The sequence below is a fragment of the Lotus japonicus genome, chromosome 1, assembly GCF_012489685.1.
Source record: "Lotus japonicus ecotype B-129 chromosome 1, LjGifu_v1.2".
Lineage (NCBI taxonomy): Eukaryota > Viridiplantae > Streptophyta > Magnoliopsida > Fabales > Fabaceae > Lotus > Lotus japonicus.
In genome coordinates, this window is record NC_080041.1 from 6,401,346 (window position 1) to 6,422,245 (window position 20,900).

General features: G+C 35.5%; 3 protein-coding genes and 1 long non-coding RNA gene across 4 annotated transcripts; 1 reads left to right on the forward strand and 3 right to left on the reverse strand.

Moving 5' to 3' along the window:
- Positions 1 to 889: 889 nt before the first annotated feature.
- On the reverse strand, positions 890 to 4,623 carry LOC130733277 (protein DETOXIFICATION 41-like). The gene is made up of 8 exons (XM_057585406.1): positions 4,207 to 4,623; positions 3,001 to 3,545; positions 2,438 to 2,524; positions 2,292 to 2,348; positions 1,974 to 2,212; positions 1,626 to 1,744; positions 1,337 to 1,423; positions 890 to 1,248 (listed from the first exon to the last, which is right to left on the reverse strand). Exons 1-8 carry the CDS (start codon positions 4,504 to 4,506, stop codon positions 1,174 to 1,176), a joined length of 1,509 nt encoding a protein of 502 aa, XP_057441389.1. The 5' UTR covers positions 4,507 to 4,623; the 3' UTR covers positions 890 to 1,173.
- LOC130733278 (uncharacterized) lies at positions 4,391 to 5,360 on the forward strand. The gene is made up of 3 exons (XR_009017441.1): positions 4,391 to 4,524; positions 5,086 to 5,118; positions 5,229 to 5,360. It is a non-coding gene; the product is annotated as an uncharacterized LOC130733278 (long non-coding RNA).
- A 236-nt stretch (positions 5,361 to 5,596) lies between these two features.
- Positions 5,597 to 9,300, reverse strand: LOC130733276 (protein DETOXIFICATION 41-like). The gene is made up of 8 exons (XM_057585405.1): positions 8,970 to 9,300; positions 7,657 to 8,201; positions 7,044 to 7,130; positions 6,899 to 6,955; positions 6,581 to 6,819; positions 6,246 to 6,364; positions 5,939 to 6,025; positions 5,597 to 5,850 (listed from the first exon to the last, which is right to left on the reverse strand). Exons 1-8 carry the CDS (start codon positions 9,267 to 9,269, stop codon positions 5,776 to 5,778), a joined length of 1,509 nt encoding a protein of 502 aa, XP_057441388.1. The 5' UTR covers positions 9,270 to 9,300; the 3' UTR covers positions 5,597 to 5,775.
- Positions 9,301 to 13,870: 4,570 nt separating this feature from the next.
- LOC130733279 (uncharacterized) lies at positions 13,871 to 20,636 on the reverse strand. Its single transcript, XM_057585407.1, has 8 exons — positions 20,450 to 20,636; positions 20,260 to 20,365; positions 18,144 to 19,648; positions 16,462 to 17,702; positions 16,155 to 16,285; positions 15,193 to 16,016; positions 14,811 to 14,923; positions 13,871 to 14,469 (listed from the first exon to the last, which is right to left on the reverse strand). Exons 1-8 carry the CDS (start codon positions 20,516 to 20,518, stop codon positions 14,157 to 14,159), a joined length of 4,302 nt encoding a protein of 1,433 aa, XP_057441390.1. The 5' UTR covers positions 20,519 to 20,636; the 3' UTR covers positions 13,871 to 14,156.
- Positions 20,637 to 20,900: the final 264 nt, after the last annotated feature.

Sequence of the window (20,900 nt, forward strand, 5' to 3'; positions counted from 1 at the left end):
TAAATTTGAGTGATATTATTTATTTACGGAAATAGATATTTTGTACGAGCAATTTAATACACCAAAACTATTATTTTGATGTCTCAACACAGTTTTTTATTATATTTACAATAAAAAATAATTTTTATATTTAGTAATTTAATTACAATATAATAATTTTTATACAATATTAAAAAAAGTAGTGTAAATAAACCCGTGCAACGCACGGGTATTATTTCTAGTGTATATTGATAAATGACTTGGACATATGGATTTATGCTCATCATGTATTTGACTCTTAAAGCTAGGATTAAGTGCTCAATTAAAACTATTTGATTGTAAAATTAACTAACATTTTAACAATTTCATAATTTATGCCGTTAAATTTTCAACTAATCGTTGTAAATCGCACTTTAATGTTTAAAGGTTAAACTTTAAACCTTGAGTCAAATCCTTTCAACCATGTGTGTTGTAGGCAAAAGTGTCCTAACTCTATTGTATCTAGATTCCTTTGAATAATCTCATAAATAGCATAAAAATGAACTAGTAGTAGTTTGGAAATGAAGTGTGTGCACTTTTTGATATATTTGGTAATAGATATGGTAATGTTTTTAATTTTTCTCTGCAGTCTTTTAAGTAACCTCAATCATTGTTAACTGCGGAGCCTGAATTTTCATTTTATGCAATGACCTGTTAACACATTTTTTACTTTTATCATATGATCTAAAAAGGCAATGTGCTTTTAAAATGTAAACTTTATAAAGTAATAATACTGGCATTTTAGTAACAAAAAATGTAATGGAGAAGTCTTCCCACCAAGTCAACATTGAATTTCATGAAAGAACAATTTGTAAGGCATTGGATCTACTAAAATTAATGGCTTGGAAATTTGAATTGCTCTTCCCAACACTGAATGCTCAAGTTTCATTTTATTTATTTAGCATCTCTTGCATCACCACTGGTGAACTTGATTTTGGAATTGACCTACAATAATTCATGATTTCTAAAACAATGCCAAACATACTTATGCTGGAATTGAAAGTAGGGCTTCATGATTTGATTCTCAAAATTCTCTGAACTGAAAGAGAGAAGGAACACATCAACAATATCGCCTAGCCCTCCCTAAACAAGATTAATCTGCAACTAAGATGTGTTGTTCTCCGCCTAAAGAAGAAAAAAAGGAGAGAAATATCTCTATACGTCTGCAACCAGTTGCACTAAGGTTTCATCTTCAGCAGATCTCTTGATGCGAACAATAGCTTTTCCAACCTACAACATCATCATAATTTGGTTCACAATATGTGACAAATAATTCATGCAACATAAAATATATAAGATCTTCTAGTGTCAAGATTACCTCTGCTTTCCAATTTGTTCTGGCAGTTAGAATTATTAATGTTACTGTCTGTATCAGAACTCCAAGGATCATTCCCCACCAGATTCCCTATAAAATACCAAGCCAATCTTTATACAAATCTAAGACCTTAAAATATAGCATCAACTTCTCTTTCCTCATAATCAATTATAACACCAAGAAGCTACTCACATTAGCTTATCCCAGGATTGATTTTGATTTTAGAATCAATTAACTCGAACGATTTCAAACAATATGTACTAAATTAGTAAGGGAAATGTTTCAAACTTACAGCTACTCCTAAAGAAGTTTTGAAGGCAAGAACACATCCAACAGTAAGACCAATTACATAGTAAGAACCCAAGTTCACATAAGCCACTATTCCTTGCCATCCACTTCCAATTGCAACCCCTGAAATTTTCCAATGAAATGTGGTACGATTGTAATATTAAATCATTCGTGTGTCCTGTCCCAACACTTACAGTTTTTGGGATAGTCGGTACATAACACGGTACCGGGTCATTTATGACCAGGTGCACTACAACTTAAAGTTTTGGGATAGTTTGTTCATGACAAAATGCAAACAAAATGAGGGATCAGAACAAACCAAAACTTGTGCTGATGGTTATAGCTTTGTTACCTGATAGTATAAGTTGAATGCCATTTAGGAGAACTGAGATGGCAAGCAATGGAGTCAAATCAGTTACAGCATCAATGACTTCAGAGTCAGAAGAGAAAAGCTTGCTCATAGCAACCCGGAATATCAGAACAATGGCGCTGAATGCTATGCTAATCAGGATGGTAGTCCCAGTCACTACGAAGACAGAAAACTTTGCTACTCTTGGATGAGCTGCTCCTAATTCATTGCTAACTCTGACACTGCAATCATGGAAACCTATAGCTTAAACATATTTGTGTACAAGTTGTTTAAATGAAAAAATCTTGTTTCTTCACTAACCTGGCTGCTTGACTGAGTCCTAACATGAATTGCATGTCCCAGTTTAAGTAATTCACACTGAAAGTGGATCAGGATGAAGATCATGGTTAGACAACATGTTGGAAAGTAATCAAGAAAGTTCATTCTAAGAGAAATTATTAGCATACCAAATGGAAATAGAATCCAGTGCTATTGTAGGATTGGAGAGCAAGCCTGATATAAGCACTAGTCCCTGACTGTACCATATCTCCAAACTGCATTAAATACATTTTCAGCTTATTAAAACAAATTGATGTGAACTTAAGAGAATTTTGTGGAACATAGTAATGTTTGTGTGTGTGTGTCACTGAGTGAATCCTAAAGCTTAGAGCTTAAGTTGTTGGGTGATCACAAATGGATGATTTTATATTATATTTCTGACATGTTTCCTCAAGCAATAGACTTCAGACTTAAAGTGTGGATAATGCACAAACTTAACTACCTTGTTATGAAACACAACTTCTTTCTTTTTTGTTAGAATACTGGGAGCAACAAGGATCAAGCTCTACAATTTTGTATTATATTTCTAACAAAATTTACCATAGACATAGTGCATGTTTGGAAAGACCTTCTATAATTGATTCCAAAGGCAGAATCAATTAAGGCAAGAAGCTTCTGCGGGTAGCTTTTGCATGCCAGAATTGATTACGAGGAAAAATAAGCTGAGTCAAGAATCCTAATATTTTCATACCATAACATCACAGCAGAAGAAACTGTGAGCTTGAAATAAGGCCAAATTCCTTGGAAGGCTTTTAGTGAGAAGCCAGTCCAAGTTTGCTTGCATTTTGGGCTAAGAAGGATGTAGAGGGCATTTATGAAGACAAGAAGCCATAAAGACAAGCTGAGAGTAAGGGCTGCACCAAGAAGGCCATAGCTCAAAACATAGACTACTATCCAGGAAAGAAGCACATGCAGAAGGAACACCCCAACAGCGATATATGCCTGAGGATTCACAATGTTCTGTGCTTGGAGGAACCTCTGCATTGGGCAGCTGAGTGCTAATGCATATATTTGAAGAATTAGTCCCCTGGCAAAAATTTGGCCACTCTTTGCTATGCTCTCTGTCTGTCCTATGGCTAATAAAAAAGGGCCAGAATACCAATAGAGGAATGTGAGAAGCACTGCTGCACCAAGATGTAATATGATTGCTCTTTGCAATATCACACCCATTGCTGCATATTTTTTGGCCCCATATGCTTGCCCACACACAGTTTGCACAGCACTTGCCATTCCCAGCTGTTTAAGAAAAAAGAAGCATTCATAAATATGGATAAACCAAATGAATGAAACTAGAGTTAAGTTGCACAATAACTAAAAAAAAAACCTCTTATAGAACAAATGAGCCTTTTTCCGCTCAAAATCTATGCTTGCATTTAGAAATTACTCACAGAAGCTTATGTTTTCGTAGTCAATTTTGACTATAGAAACAATCGGAAGAAGATTTCCAAACATGCACTCTGCCTTTTGTCATAACTATCTTTACTTAAAACTGTGGATATATTATGATATTTAATTTAAATTGTATCCTAATCATGGTTGTACATTAAGGTTGCAACTACAATCACACTCTCAAAATGTGAAGACTTTTTGTATTGTTACAATTACAACTACATAGGCACATTTATTCATAATTTTTCAACATTATAATATAATGGCACATTCGTTCCTAAAAAAATTATGTTGCGTTCTCTTTAGGCAATATTGAATTTTTTTAATGTGGTTAATTTTCACTATTTTTACCTCTTCTTTCTGGTTCCATACCTGATGGACATGCAGTGGCATTGCCACTATAAGAAAGCTTTGTAAGAAGCTAACTTTTATATGTTAATTTTCTTTAATTTAAATGGTGTCATTATTTAATTACTAAAACCAAGTATGAGAAGATAAAGATGCATACCATAATACCATTAGAAAGACCCATAATTCCAACACTAGCTACTGATGCACCAGCAAGCTCAACGGACCCTAAATGCCCAGCAAACATCAAGGTCACAAAGCAAAGCATATAACTGAAAATGGTCATAATTATTGAAGAGCCAGAGAGGAGCCAGAGGAGCCTTGACTCCCATGCAACAAGCTTAGACCACCATCTCAACCCAACTGGCCCAGTTTCCAAGAACTCTTCAATGGCCTCTGATGACAAATTTGCAAGCTGTGTGTTTGAGTCAAGCAAAGGATGGTCCTCCACAGAGCCCATGGTTAATTTCCCTCACAAGTAACAACTCACTCTACAAGTAGATTTTATAACTACTACTACATTATATATTTGGTTGTAGCTACCTTAATCACGTGCCTCTAGAGACTTGTACAAGTAGATAAAACTACCCCCCCTCCCCCCCAACCCCAATTTCATATTTTAGACACATCTAGCCCTCATTCTTCATATTTTCCTCTTTCTTTCTGTTTCTTTTATTAAGTGCAAAAGTTTTCAGCTCTTTATTATCCTTTTTATGTTTTCCCCACTATACATATCATTGAAGACATGATTGTGTGCCATTTGCACCAGCTTTTATTTTTTTTTATCGGTCAAATTTCCCCTCCAGAAATTGATCAATGGACCTTCCTCTCCAAGACTCATATGTTCACCAGCTCTTATCACTTGAGATATTCTTCGGGAACTTACACTGGCTTTCATAAAGTAAAAGATGAATAATGAGTTGATAAATTACTTCAAATGATGATTCTGGTCACAGCTTGCTGATGCTAACTTGTTAATTACTACATGCATTAACTTTTTTCCTGTATAACTTATCATTCTCTGTCTATCTGCTTTCAGGAAGAATTGCTCCCTGATGGTCAAGGTCTTATGGTCAGGGGCTACTTGCTTGTTATACATACTCTAGCCTAGGGTCTTGATACTTGTATGTTAATTCTTCTCTTGTTTGTATTTTGAAAATGTAATTTGTTTCCATTATGCAGATTCAGTATCTTGTGTCTCGGTGGGGGTACAGATATTACCACATTAAGACTGCATGATGCGTGTTTTGGAGCGCTATAGGATGGTTGATTTGTTCCAGCCAGTGATGGGAGACGAGGCCTCAGTGATACCACTTCAAATCTCTTGTTTTTAAGTGTTGACTCAGATTTTGAATAATCTGATGAATAGCGCAAAATGAACTAGTAGTACTTTAGAAATGAAGTTTGCACTTTTAGTTATATTTGGTGATAGATATGGTAATGTTTTTGTGTTTGCTATGTTGTTTTTTAAGTAAGCTCAATCAATTTTAATTGCACTGGTGAACTTGATTTTGGAATTGACTTACAATAATTCACGGTTTGAAAAATAATGCCTCACATACTTTATGCTGGAATTAAAAATTAGGCTTAATTATTTTGTTCTCAAAATTCTGTGAACTGACAGAGAGAAGGAATACATCATCAAAGTCGCTTAGCCCTAAACAAGACTAATCTGCAACTAAGATGTTGTTCTAAGCCTGAAGAAGAAGACAAGAAGAGAGAAAAATCTCTATACGTCTGCAACCAGTTGTTCTAAGGTTTCATCTTCAGCAGATCTCTTGAGGCGAACAATAGCTTTTCCAACCTACAACATCATCATAATTTGGTTCACAATATGTGACAAATAATTCATACAACATAAAATATATAAGATCTTATAGTGTCTAGATTACCTCTGCTTCCCAATTTGTTCTGGCAGTTAGAATTATTAATGTTACTGTCTGTATCAAAACTCCAAGGATCATTCCCCACCAGATTCCCTATAAAGGTACCAAATGCATTGCATGAAACCAATTTTTAAACAAATCTAAGACCTTAAAATATAGCATCAACTTCTCTTTCCTCATAATCAATTATAACACCAAGAAGCTACTCACATTAGCTTATCCCCGAATTGATTTTGATTTTAGAATCAATTAAATATTAGAATGATTCCAAACAATATGTACTAAATCAGTAAGGGAAATGTTTCAAACTTACAGCTACTCCTAAAGAAGTTTTGAAGCCAAGAACACATCCAACAGTAAGACCAATTACATAGTAAGAACACAAGTTCACATAAGCCACTATTCCTTGCCATCCACTTCCAATTGCAACCCCTGAAATTTTCCAAGGAAACATGTTAGGAATATAATATAAAATAATTCACCTGTCTTGCCCTAACACTTTAAGATTTTTGGATAGTCGGTTAGAACTTGGTACCAGGTCATTTATGACCAAGTAAAGTTTTGGGATAGATTGTTCAAGACAAAATGCAAACAAGATCATAGATCAGGACAAACAAAAACTTGTGCTGAAGCTTATAACTTTGTTACCTGATAATATAGGTTGAATGCCATTCAGGAGAACTGAGATGGCAAGCAATGGAGTCAAATCAGTTACAGCTTCAATGACTTCAGAGTCAGAAGTGAAAAGCTTGCTCATAGGAACCCGAAATATCAAAACAAACGCGCTGAAAGCTATGCTAATGAGGAAGCTTGTTCCAGTCACTACGAAGACAGAAAACCTTGCCACTCTTGGATGAGCTGCTCCTAATTCATTGCTAACTCTGACACTGCAATCATGGAAACCTAGATCTTTAACATGTTTGTGTACAAGTTGTTTAATTGAAAAAACCTTGTTTCTTCCCTGACCTTGCTGCTTGACTGAGTCCTAACATGAATTGTATGTCCCAGTTCAAGTAATTCATACTGAAAGTGCATTAGGATGAAGATCATGGTTAGACAAAAAGTTGGAAAATAATAAGAAAGATCATTCTAAGAGAAATTGTTAACATACCAAATGGAAATAGAATCCAGTGCTATTGTAGGATTGGAGAGCAAGCCTGATATAAGCACTAGTCCCTGATTGTACCATATCTCCAAACTGCATTAAATAAATTTTCAGACTACTAAAACGAATTGATGTGAACTTAAGAAAAACATTTTGAAGATAGTAATGTTTGTGTGTGTGTCACCGAGTGAAATCCTAAAGCTTAGAAAAATTAATGATTTATATTATATTTTTAACATGTTTCCTGACTTGAAGTGTGAATAATAAACAAACCCTTCTACCTTGTAAATTGTAATGAAACTCAACTTTTTTCTTTTTTGTTAGAATACTGGGAGCAACAAGGATCAAGCTTTAGACCACTTCACCATAAAGGCTCAGATATCATATCAAAAACAAACTATCTCAAAAACATAAGCTATTGGGTGAAGACACATGGATGATTTTGTATTATATTGCTAACAAAATTTACCATAGACATAGTGCATGTTCGGAAAATGTTTCTATTACTGATCTAAAGGCAGAATCAATTAAGGTGAGAAGCTCATGTGGGTAGCTTCTGTGTGCTAGAATTGATTACAACGAAAAATAAGCTGATTCCAGAATCTGAATATAGTCATACCATAACATCACAGCAGAAGAAACTGTGAGCTTGAAATAAGGCCAAATTCCTGTGAAGGCTTTTAGTGAGAAGCCAGTCCAAGTTTGCTTGCATTTTGGGCTAAGAAGGATGTACAGCGCATTTATGATGACAAGAAGCCACCAAGAAAAGCTGAGAGTAAGGGCTGCACCAAGAAGGCCATAGCCCAAAACATAGACAATTATCCAGCTGAGAAGCACATGCAGCAGGAACACCCCAACAGCCATATATGCCAGAGGATTCACTATGTTCTGTGCTTGGAGGAATCTCTGCATTGGGCAGCTGAGTGAAAATGCATATATTTGAAGAATAAGTCCCCTGGCAAAAATTTGGCCACTCTTGGCTATGCTCTCTGTCTGTCCTATTGCTAATAGAAAAGATCCAGAAAACCAATAGAGGAATGTGAGAAGCACTGCTGCACCAAGGTGTAATATGATTGCTCTTTGCAATATCACACCCATTGCTGCATATTTTTTGGCCCCATATGCTTGCCCACACACAGTTTGCACAGCACTTGCCATTCCAAGCTGTTTAAGAAAAAATGTAACAATCACAAATATGGATAAATCATATGAATGAAATTATAGTTAAGTAAACAAAAATTCAATGAAAGATGTACACAACAACTCTCTAGCTTCAATCATAACTAGTTTTATTTTCAAACACAAATATCGTCCACAAAAGACAATTCTCTTTTAGACGAGAGATTATGGTGGGGCTAGCTCTTCTAGTGAGCTTTTTTTCCACACACAAGACTCGAAGCCGAAACCTTGCTTAAGGGGAATAGAGTATGTAAACCAACCACTCTATTGTCAATAATATCTAGCTTTAATTAAAAATGAGGATATATTATAACAAACTGAATACTAATCATGATTTTATACTAATGTCTGCAACTTCAATTACAGTCACAATATCAAGTTTTTTAAACCTCTGCAACTATATTGGCGACTTCAATTGTTCTGGATAACCACATTTATTCATAATTTTCCTCAATTTTAAAGATTGTAATGTAACTGCAATCGTGACCGGATGACAATTTTCGGATCAACTTTTCTTTTATCAGAATCAATTCTAAAACCTTGAAACTACTCAAAGAAGCTTCTACCAGAATAGATTATGGCTCCAGAGTCGATTGTACAGGGTTTCAAAAACATGCACTAAAATCATTATGCTTATACCACACACATTGTCATTAGTAATGCTCATGAAGTGGCATTGCAACTTTAGGAAAGCTGTGTCAGAAGCTAACTTTTAGATGTTAATTCTATGAGCAGATAAAGAAAAATGCATACCATAATACCATAAGCAAGACCTTGAATTCCAACACTAGCTACTGATGCACCAGCAAGCTCAACAGACCCTAAATGCCCAGCAAACATCAAGGTCACAAAGCCAGGCATATAACTGAAAATGGACATAATTATTGAAGAGCCAGAGAGGAGCCAGAGGAGCCTTGACTCCCATGCAACAAGCTTAGGCCACCATCGCAACCCAACTGGCCCAGTTTCCAAGAACTCTTCAATGGCTTGTGATGACAAATTTGCAAGTTGTGTGTTTGACTCAAGCAAAGGTTGGTCCTCCACAGAGCCCATGGTTAATGTCCCTCACAAGTAACAACTAGCTCACTACAAGTAGATTTTATAACTGCTGCTATATTGTATATTTGGTTGTAGCTAACTTTTTAATCACGTGCCTCTAGAGACTTAGACAAGTAGATAAAAACTATCCCCCCTCCCCCCCAATGTTCATATTTTAGACACATCTTAGCCGTCATTCTCTCCAACAATGAATTGAATTGTTGTATCAGAGTCTCATGTTTTCCAATGCTAAATTAAATATGAACTCATTAATGTTTCTTGCTTCATGGTTAAACTTTTAAGATAAATTATTCATGATATCATAGTCTTTATAATTAAGTGGTATCACATTTTATAGGTGAGGATTGAACCTCCGACCTGATGGTTAAAAGACGAGATGAGCAACCACCACGCCATATCTCATGGTTAATATGTGAGATCTTTTAAATATTAATAATGAAAAAGATAAACACAATTTTTCATTTCATATTGTTACGTGACAAAGAGGATCTAAATACAATACAATGATAAATGAGTTGCATTACAAAGGGTGGACAAGGGAATACATCATTCTCTCACTCAAATCTTTGTGGTTATTCATGTGACAAATTATTATACACATTGAATGTGAGTTGCTGAAAATGGAAAGGACTGACTTTAAGCTGGGAAGCAGCATCAAGTCTTTAACCTTGCATGAGGAAATGTACATATCTAACCAATGGGGACTTTTCATTTTCTGAGCCGTTTGCATACTTGTGGGCACCTACCGGTACATGTTCAAACAAACACAAATTAGGTACTTTGTTTTACAAGTACACAGCACTAAACTTTATTTTCTCATTACTATTTTTTTATGTATACAAGAATGAAACTCACCATACACATACACCAAAAAAGGTAACACCCAACCCATCTCCAATGGCCGGTTATGTGTTGATAATTTTGGTCCGCAGCAGCCCCACACATATTCAGATCGGACTGTCAAATTCAAAACATGTGAGGACAATGAAAGCACTGCAGCAGCATAAAGAGAAGGCTGAAATTGAGAAAAATTGAAACCATGGGCCAGTGAGTACTAAACAGTTATAATAAAGTGAAATTTTAGAAAATGCATATAAGGGATGAGCCGGATGACTTGAGGGCCAACTCGAATCCGACCTACCCGAAGTCAGGTTTGATGGGGGACAACATTTGTTTGTCCTCTTTCTATGATCGGGTGGGGCGGGTTAACACGTAAGGTCGAGTCTAGTACACCTACATCTTCTTGTAGATGGCTTAAGTGGTAATTTTTTGTGAATATGTCTGTTATTTGTGTCTTATACACCATATCTTAGTGTGGGTAGGTGTAAGAATAAGCTAGGTTAGGTTAAGTTTTGCGTAAGTAGTTTTGACTTACTTAAAAGTTTAAGGCTCAAATATGACCTATTTTGGTATTACTTATCATAAACTTATTTTTTCAAGCCTTCTTGAACTCTGGTTTAACCACATAGCTTATTTAAATACCTATTACATAGTAAAATCTTGAAGCATGTCAACAAACTTATATATAAAAACGTATTTATAAGCACGCCAACATACTTATAACCTTATAGAGGTAGCGGGCAAAAATAGACTAGGTTGTGTTGCGCGTGTTTCCAAAGGCTTGAGTTTGACTTACTTCCTAAACTCAATAGTCAAGCTTGGCTCATTGGCATGATGTATTTTTTCAAGTTTAGCATAGCCTTTTTATAGATCTGATTTGATCACACATGATGACACATTCATTTCTAACTCTAAAATTTCTAACCTTAATTTTCACTTTCACTTCACCTGCAGTTGCTCTCTCTTCACTCTTCATCCTTCTCAAATAATATTTAGTAAAAAAAAATTATGGGTTTGGGGCCTATAGCCCTTGCTTGGGTGACTTTACCCTTGGGCTGGCCCTGACTTCAATCTCTGATTACATTAATTCTTTCTAGTTTTCATGCTTCACAACGTGTGAGAAGTATTTGGCTCATCATGATAAGGGTTAAGGGATATGGCTGCTAAAAGAGCTTGTATGAATGTGAAAACTTTCCATGATAGGGTATCAATAGATAAGGGACACACTACCAGGTTTCTTGATGGAGTGATGATTTGAGTTGTGGCAAATTGACTTCATATTTGATCATATGCTTTGGTGGCCCCCAAATTTTTTTCATTTTGTCGTCCTTTTACATGTGAATTATTGTACCAAAAAAAAACATGTGAATTATTTTGTATACTTGCACATTCTGCAATCTGCATCTTCATTCTGTGATCGATCCACACTTTTCATTAGAAATTCCAACCCCACACCTTTCACTATATCCATTAATGTCCACTACCCTCTACTCTTTCATCACCATGTCTTCATCTTCATCTATTCTGCGGTATATTTTTCTTCCAAATTCTACCTCTTTATTATTAGGAAAAAAAAAAATCACTCTATGAAATATTATTGCATCTTGATCTTTAATTTTTTTTTTAATTAAAAGTGTTAGTAATCAAATGTGTCATAGAAGCAAAATAGATCATATAAGATTGCTCCGGACACATGATAATGGTGGTGATGTGACTCTATTTTTATCACATGAGATATTATAAAATGGGAGTTGAATTTAAACCAAAGTTTTTTTGGAAATACTGACCAAAGTCCAAAACCATAAAAATAAGATATAGGGACAAAACCAAATTTGAGTATAAAATGAGGGACTAAAAAATTATTTTAAACTATTGATTATCACTAGTTCATTTTTTTTTATGGTTCAATGACTTTGTCCATTTCTAAAACATTAGCAAAAATATTTGCAGGCAAATTTTTTTATTTGATAAATTATTTGCAAAAATCATATTTGAATAATTTTGAACAAAATACTTGAGATGTATAGTATAAAATGAGTCTAATAATCATTATTATTTAGCTGAATTTATTTTCTATTTGCTATTCCTAAGTTATAAGTTAAAAAATAAGAAAACTGGTGCTATAGGAATAAAAAATAAAATATTCATTGCTATTGTTATTTACACATTGTCACATAATTAAGGAGAAAAAAAATATGCATGAAATTTTAATTTCTAAATAAAATAAGTATTTTTTCTCAAGGTTTCCCCCCAGTTAGCAGACATGAAACTAATCCCTCAAGACTCGGAGATTACATTAAAGGAGTATGCAACCCAACAATTTTTTCTCCACACACCGCTTAATGATCAAACTCTGGACTATCAGTTGTGCTAAACGTTATTAAATAAAAGTATTCCTGATATTGTTTAGTAGAATCTATTCACCAAGCATATAAATCAACTCACTAGGAGTTCATCATAAAAAATAAAAAATAAAATTATTTATGATAGGGAGCAATTTGAAACTAGTAAATTATATCTTTTTCAACTCTTGCCACCGGAATGGATCCTTTGACATACCACTCTCCTTTCATGAAATAAATTTATTCCTTTCCATTGGAGGTCAATCTTTGCCTCCTAGGCAAGAGGATAGCAAGTTATGAATTCTATTTTGGTAGGACATGTATTTTTATATTACTATTAAAATGAAGTAGTTAACACTTAACATGGGCTCAATTGAATTGTTTCTTTGTAGATTTCAATATGGAGGATTTAAAGACGTGTGTTTTCTTCTTTAGAGGAGGTTCTGCGAAAAAATAGCCCGGAACTAGAATGATAAAAAGCTTACTACCTCTCATTCTTATTACTTTTTTTTAAGAAGAATTTTGTTTACTCACTTGAAATATTGAGTATTTGTTTCCCTCCTTTTCTTGCTAGGATTGGAAATCTTGTATTTTACCCCTTCAATTATATCTGAAAATGATTTGTAAACTTTATTATAATCGTCCTTTATTGGTTGTCCCTAGATTCCAGTATCAAGAAGTGTATCTACAGCTTCTTGTACCAATTCTTCTTAGCACATTATGAAGTGAGATTAAATGGAATGGATAAGACAAGAGTGAGAACATCATACAAGATACAAGCTCAAAAGTAATCATGAGCTAACAAGTCTCTGCACTATTAGTAGATAATTAGATTCCTTAAGCATTTATTCAAGAGTTTGATCTATGGGTTGTGCGCCTAGACAAGATATTTTAAAAAACCTACCCACTTAATATGATTTTCGAGTCTCAAGAAGATTGGTCTTATTACTACCAAGTGTTCCACCTTAGTAATACCAAAAGAAAGTAATCATGAAATTCTGCTTGATCCACTTTAAAACCATGTTATCTCATTTCAATACACTACTTATATTTACTTGAAAGTGCTTGACTTATCAATGACAACATCTCTTAACCACTAATCCACTAATATTATATATTTACCTGTTTAATTTCCTTTTCTTAACTTCTTTTCTTTACACATCTTAAGTCTACCAAATAAATAAGATTAAAACAATGCATGGGAATATGCAAAAATCCTTAGATCCTTGTGATTTTTCTGATTTCTTATTAAGAGACTGAGACAAACTATAATGATTTCTTAACAATAAATCTCAACGAAAACAACTATTTTGGCTCCCACAAACTTCTTGATGCTATGCCATTCAAGTTGATCCATCTTGAGCAGGATCACATACATAGATTGAAAAAACAAATCAAACATACACAAACACATAAACAACTAGTTTTGGGAATATCACATCCAAATTCGAACATATAAATGTTCAGAGATCAGACAGTTTAACAAGTAATTTACAAGTTTACAACCAAAATGGAGAAAATAAATATGTACAAAATTCAGAACCACAACAGCAGCATGCAGGCTAAGTTGAAGACTCTCATGCCGATTGAACCAACTCCATCTAATTACCAAAATTTGGTCGATCTACAAACTTTTTTCTAAGAGCGCAGCCGATGAACCATTAACTCAGGAATCCTAGGTTAAATAATGTGAAAGCACTTACTTGATATATACATCATTGCATTTTAAAACACCAGATACCAATACTTGTTGATCTTTCCCCAGCTCGGAGAACCATTTCCTTAAAGTTTCAGCATTGTCAGAAACAGATTTAGAACATGCACCGAAACTGATGTTAGTTTGAGAAAGGGTTTCTGGATCAAGAGGAAGGAGGCCTAACAGAGTAGTGGCAGTGGCAATTTGAAGAGAAGTGCCTGTTTTCGAGGAAGGACTGCGGCATAAATAAGCGAATAAATTACTTCTTAAGTTCTGAACTCCACCATCTTCATATCCACTGACATCAACTCCAATCCTGAAATTTATAACATTCACCACATTATTGTTAAAACGTAAAAAAAAAATACGTGAAAGTATTCTTCTGTGTTAAATGAGTTCAAAAAAGAATATTTTAATGTGGACAATGGACATGTGCCGGTGGCTTGTTCACAGAAATGTCATCAGAGAAGAAATAGGTGCAGAAGTTAACAAGAATAAATCATTCATGATAGGAAGTTTCTGATGATAAATGCTAAAACAAGTAGAATCTGATATGTAAATCTAACTCAAGCTTAATAATAGAACTGAACTATGAGGAATGCATGATTAGTCTTAACACTGACAATAATAGAATCTGATATGCAATGATCAATTTACCTCCCAAGTTGACCGAGAAGAACGATGATAGCAATAGCAATTTTCTCCTCTGCACATGAGTCAAGCATATTCAGCAGCTGAGGGACAAATTTGATATCAGTCCAGTGCCAGCCCTGCATTAGGAAAGGAAACCGTGCAATTATGACATATACTACATGAAGTGAAGCTTAGGCCTTGGCAACAAGTATTCAAGCATATGATTCCATGACATCACTTCTGTGAACAAGAATCATTGCCAATTCCATATTGTAGAATTTTATCAATTTAAATATAAAATCAATTCTTAAACGTCACATTTTTAGGAGGGTGGACTGCCCTTCAAAATTACGGCTTGAAAAAGAGAATTTATAAAAATATTAAACGGAAATGATGAGAACAATACCATTTTGTTTGCTACCAGTTCCACCAATGACAGGACATCACTAAGGTGACAAAAGTTGATGTTCTTAAGAGCAGCATCTGGTTGAGAAGCAGAAATCAACCACTTATTCAAGCAATAGGGCGCATCATTGTTCTTGTCATTGGCACATTCAGCCACCTCCCTAATAGACCATTGTCTGGCATTACAACTGTCTGACATTAATCTAGAATCTGCCAATTCAACTCGATTTATCCCTTGAAGCCAACCGTCTTTTATCTCTTCTAAGAGCAAGCATGCAACTGCATCAATGGACTCAGCACCTTCCAAGAAGGGGCATTTAACTTTCGTGCAAAATTCAGGATGCAGCTGATTTATTGAAGGAAGACGGACAGTGGTAACAACAGATGAGATCTCACCCTCAAGAAACTTAACCAGAGACTTCAAAACAGTCACCATTAAACCAAAATGATCCAAGTCAAAAAACTTCTCTCCACCCAGATACGCAAAAATATGAAGAATAGTCAGGACCATCAACGGATCCCATGTGCACAATCTAAGTATATTATATGAAGCCTCATAAGTAAATGCAACATGATCAGTTGCAGCACATAGTGATGCTAATATAATACTTCCTGCTATTAATTGCTCACTTGAAGCTACATTTGAAGATATTTTATTAACACCATTCATGACATCATTCTTTCTCAAATCAGAATCTGACGAAGTCTCAGCAGCGTCGCTCAGTATAACTTTTCCTTCTATTAGAAATTCTTCAATGAGGCCAAGCAGCTCATGCAAAGAATAATTTTCTAGAAACATGATTCTAGTCTCTGTATCAGACATAGCTGGGAGAAAGATGTGAAAAATATTGTTAAATGAGAAATCCATGTTTTTAAAGTGCACATAACATTGTATAATATCTATTTAAAACATTAATTTAATGCCTAGAAAGAGGTAGTTAATTATAAAACAGATTAGCATACCTGTGCGAATATGTTCACCATAAGAATTTAAGCAGTGGAATAAATTCCCATCCCAAAGTTTCCCAAATGTTGTTGTTGTAGTCACCATAAGGTTGAACAGCAAGAGTGTTAACAACACTGAAACCTTCTCCCTGAAAGAAATTGGAAGAAACAAAATGATAAAGTTGATATTACTACCATAATTTGTCCATGGGTTAGTTTTAGCATGAGCTAACTTACTAGATATGGTATGAAAAGTACAGGATTAAAACAAACTACAAAAGGCTTTCAACAACATATGGTATCACAAACAGCATAAAGCACTTACTTTTGTGAAAGCTTCTCTTCCATTTTTAGTGCAGTCAGAATGTTACTAACTGCCCAGGTTGTTTGAGTAGCCAAATTGCACCGAGCTATACAATTTTTTGTAGCAATAAGTATCCTAGATATGATGCTGCTGTCCTCAATATTTGAAAAAACACATAATTTAGGAAGTTGCATTTGTGAAGATCTGACTCCATCATGCCTCAAAAACTCAGTCCTTGAATTTTCGGGAGTATGCATATGTGGCAATTTTATAACCTCAGGTTTTGTAGCCTGTGAAGTCTTCTGTGAATTTGAAGAAACTCCAGAAACATCAAGGTTTTGTTCATTAGAATTGATTTCAAGATTATTTACATCAAAGTAGGGTGAAGGAATCAAGTCTGTTCTTGAACTCAACATGTTTTCTTGGAGTGCTTCCTCTGAAAAGGGATTCACCAAATTCTCCGTATCAAATGTTTCATGAAACTCAATTTCAGGAAGAGATGGAGACATGGGAAAATCCATTGCTCTTTTATAGCATTCCTCATAGGCAGCATTTTCTAATTCTAACAGCTTCATATAGCTTCCATCAGCCACTTGATCAAAACTAACCACAGAATCAAAATTATTTGCAGCATCATATACCATCTCCTCACATGCTTGAGTAGTTTCTCTGCCCTTTTTCTCTTCCCTGTTAATCTGAAGTATCATATCTATTATTTCCCCACAAGATTTCTTTCTTGTTTTGTGGGCCCTGTCATTCTTTCCTCCTAAGCATTTGTCAACTTCTCTACAAAACAATGCTTGCAAATCAGAAAGATTCTCAGAGGACAATTTTGCATCACATTCAGCAGTATCATACATTCTTTTCCTCTTCCTCTTTTGCATTCCAACAGGTCTGTCAGATGGGTCGCACATGCTTTGTCTTGCATTAAAGATCTCCCGAGTCAATTTTGTTGATGCAGTAACTGGAAATGCAGTTATTCCCTGTGGGCCCATCAACTGTGCATCAGAATAAGATTCTGTACTTGAAAGTACTGCGGAACTCGGTAACTTTGGTTTATTGGATCCTCTAACAAGAGGCTCCAATTTAGAATCAATACCTGTAAGTGATTCAGAGTAATTTCCACCGGATAGGGCAAAAAGCGGAATATGCTGCATGTTTTTCCTCAATGGATCACATGCACCTATCGTTGTGCAGCAAGGTTCCAGATTTAGATTGCAGGTCGTCCTTGTGACATTTGAATTCTGCATGTATAGTTCAGACTGCAAAGAAAACATCGAGCATGCATAAGAATAAGAAACAATTAAAACAGAACTAACAAAAGAAATTGGAAAAACATATGAACACTGACCTAAAATCAAATCCAGATTCAGTGACTCAACCTAAGGATCCTTTTATCCAAATAAACAAAGAAAGCCAAGTATGAATTACGAGTAAAAAATTATTTAGTGCTAACATATAACCGAGTCCCATACTTCAATATGAATATGGGAGTAAGCCAGAATGAGATCATTGAATTCAAACTATAAGACCAAGACGTCTTATTTCATGCACAAAATTCAGAATTCACAATCACAACACAGGGTCTTGTGTGTCAGTGCATGGATGCCATATGCATGTTTTCACAGGAGAAGAGCTAAGAAGTGGCAAATAAATACTCAAACACTATATATAACTGCCAATAATTCATGGGTGAAACCAACCTTCGTTTGGTCATGCATACTTCCAGCAACAGGCGGAACGGATGCATCCAGCATATCAAGGCGATGTAGAAGCCGAGCGAAATCAATCTTTACACGACCCAAATCATGCCTTAAAATGCTGTAACGACTTTCTTCTAACTTACATTTCTGCTTAGCATGCTTTACTCTTAGCTTTTCAAGCTTCAGTGCCTTTTTCAAAAGCTTCACTTCAGTATTTTCAGCTTTGACACCGATGTCGGCAGCCATTTCAACAGGCTTTCTAAGGGACGAGAGTTCATGCATCTTCTGTTTCAAATCCTCGATTATCTTCTTATCCTCTTCCAACTGCTGAGACATCTTATCAGCAAGACATTTCTCTTCCATGAACTTGTTCCAGTTCTCTTCTGCACGCGCCTTCTGCTCCTCCAGTTTAACAATCTCTGCATCTGCGCGCTTTTTTCCTTCAGCGGCCTTGTTTTTCTCAACCTCCAACTTTTTGTTAGCTATCGCCAACCCTGACTCAGCTGTTCTTTTTTCAGCTAACATCTTGCGCTTTTCAGCTTCAAACCTTGTGGCTGCATCTTTCAACGTAGAAATCTCAGAAGCAAACTTAGTTTTCACTTCATTAACTTGTTTCTCCAATCGGCCAATCTGAACCTTGTACTCCTCAGCCTTCGCTTCAATTATGGCAATCTGCATCCCCTTTTCAGCAGTCTTCTTCTTCTCTTCATTTACCAACTTCCAGGCCTCAGCAGCTCTCTTCCCCTCAGAATCAGCCCTCCTCTTCTCAGTCTCTAAAAGCTCCTTAAATCTAAAAACTTCTTTTTCCCTATTCCCCTCAGAATCAGCCCTCCTCTTCTCAGTCACCAAAAGCTCCTTCAATCTGCAAATTTCATTTTCTCTCTCAGCTTCAGAATCAGCCCTCCTCTTCTCAGTCTCCAAAAGCTCCTTCAATCTACAAATTTCTTTTTCCCTTTCCCCCACAGAATCAGCCTTCCTCTTCTCAATCTCCAAAAGCTCCTTCAATCTACAAATTTCCTTTTCCCTCTCCCCCACAGAATCAGCCCTCCTCTTCTCAGTCTCCAAAAGCTCCTTCAACCTACAAATTTCCTTGTCCTTCTCCCCCTTAGAGTCAGTCCTTCTCTTCTCAATCTCCAAAAGCTCCTTCAATCTACAAATTTCCTTTTCCCTCACCCCCACAGAATCAGCCCTCCTTTTCTCAATCTCCAAAAGCTCCTTCAATCTACAAATTTCTTTTTCCCTCTCCCCCACAGAATCAGCCCTCCTCTTCTCAACCTCCAAATCCTCCTTCAATCTACAAATTTCCTTATCCCTCTCAGCTACACAAGCCTGTAAACCTTGTATCACCTTACCATTCTCACTACCACCCCGAGCTTCGCTGCCACATCCCTGCTCAATCTTAGGTGTATTGATTTGAGACTTGGAGCTACAAGGTTCATTCTGCAAAGGCACCTTAGCATCAAGTTCTTCTAATCTCCCACCTGTTCCATTGTTTGCCACACATACTGCAAATAACACAAACATTACAGTATTAAGTAAAGATAAGTCAACGTTCACTGAGGTTACAATACAAGTACACAATTCACTCACTCATCCAACCCAGTTGCATTTACAGACCAAGTTTTAATTTTGATACCCCAAAGCTTAATAAGATGAAAATATATATATGTAACCAAGAAAAACATTACATTAAGGCCCCGTTTGAAAACACATCTTAAGCTCTTATGACATAAGCACTTATTTATAAGCTATTTTAAAATGTATATTGAAATAAATCGAAAATAAGCTATATATAAGCATAAGCTCTTTTTCATAAGCTATCCTGAGTAGCTTATGAAAATAAGCTCAAAACAGCTTATGGTAGGCCATCAGCTGTTTGCATAAGCTCTCCCAAACACTGACATAAGAGCTTATGCTATCAGATAAGCTCAAATAAGCTCTTCCAAACAGGGCCTAAGTCAGCAATCAGTGAGGTTACAATACACATCATTCACTCACTCACTCAATTCAACCACCCCAGTTGCATTTACATACCAAGTTTTCATTTTGATACCCCAAACCTCAATAAAATGAAAAAATATATATAAAAAACAAAACATGAAGCAAATTGAATCACCTCTCTTGTTCTGGGTCTGAAGCTCATTGATTTTGTCTTCAAGAAGCTTGATAGCTTGACGCAGAGCCTTCCGCGACTCTAACCCTTTGGAGTATTTCTTCCTCCACTGAAAAAATCAATCAAGAAAAACAAGAACAGTGAACACTGAGAATAATCAGAAAAAGAGTGAACGAAAGGGTAGTAATGGTACCTGCTCGCAGCAAGGGTTTACGGCGTCGAGTTTCGATTTGAGATCGCGATTCAACGACGGCACTGCCATGGCGAAGAGAGAGAGAGAGAGTGGTGATGGTGATGGTGGCGGTGTAGTTCGTTAAACCCTAAACCAAAACCATTGGTTTGGTTCTTCAACGAATCCAGATCCTCTTTCCCTCTCAATCACGTTGCTACAACTAAGTTAAATATTTAGAGTCATAATTGTTTTAAATATTAAAAAAAATAAGTTTTGAGTGAAAATTGAATTCTTTCAAAAAAAAAAATTACAATATTCATATAAAAAAATATCAAGTTGCTATGCACTTACAGTGTAAATAAGTTTTACACAATTATTTAATTACAACTCTCTTTTGTTAGCTCATAATTAATTTTAAATTTAATAATACTTAAAATAGGAAATAGAAGGATGTGATTGAATGACTGTGTAA

Coding starts and splice junctions, on each gene's coding strand:
- LOC130733277 (XM_057585406.1), bottom strand. CDS start 4,506: ATGGGCTCTGTGGAGGACCATCCTTTGCTTGACTCAAACACACAGCTT. Junction 3,546..4,206: donor GTCTTTCTAATGGTATTATG/GTATGCATCTTT, acceptor TTTCTTAAACAG/CTGGGAATGGCAAGTGCTGT. Junction 1,424..1,625: donor AAACTTCTTTAGGAGTAGCT/GTAAGTTTGAAA, acceptor GGTATTTTATAG/GGAATCTGGTGGGGAATGAT.
- LOC130733276 (XM_057585405.1), bottom strand. CDS start 9,269: ATGGGCTCTGTGGAGGACCAACCTTTGCTTGAGTCAAACACACAACTT. Junction 6,956..7,043: donor CTGGATTCTATTTCCATTTG/GTATGTTAACAA, acceptor ATGCACTTTCAG/TATGAATTACTTGAACTGGG. Junction 6,026..6,245: donor AAACTTCTTTAGGAGTAGCT/GTAAGTTTGAAA, acceptor GTACCTTTATAG/GGAATCTGGTGGGGAATGAT.
- LOC130733279 (XM_057585407.1), bottom strand. CDS start 20,518: ATGGCAGTGCCGTCGTTGAATCGCGATCTCAAATCGAAACTCGACGCC. Junction 16,286..16,461: donor GAAGAGAAGCTTTCACAAAA/GTAAGTGCTTTA, acceptor AATTTCTTTCAG/GGAGAAGGTTTCAGTGTTGT. Junction 14,924..15,192: donor AACTGGTAGCAAACAAAATG/GTATTGTTCTCA, acceptor TTCCTAATGCAG/GGCTGGCACTGGACTGATAT.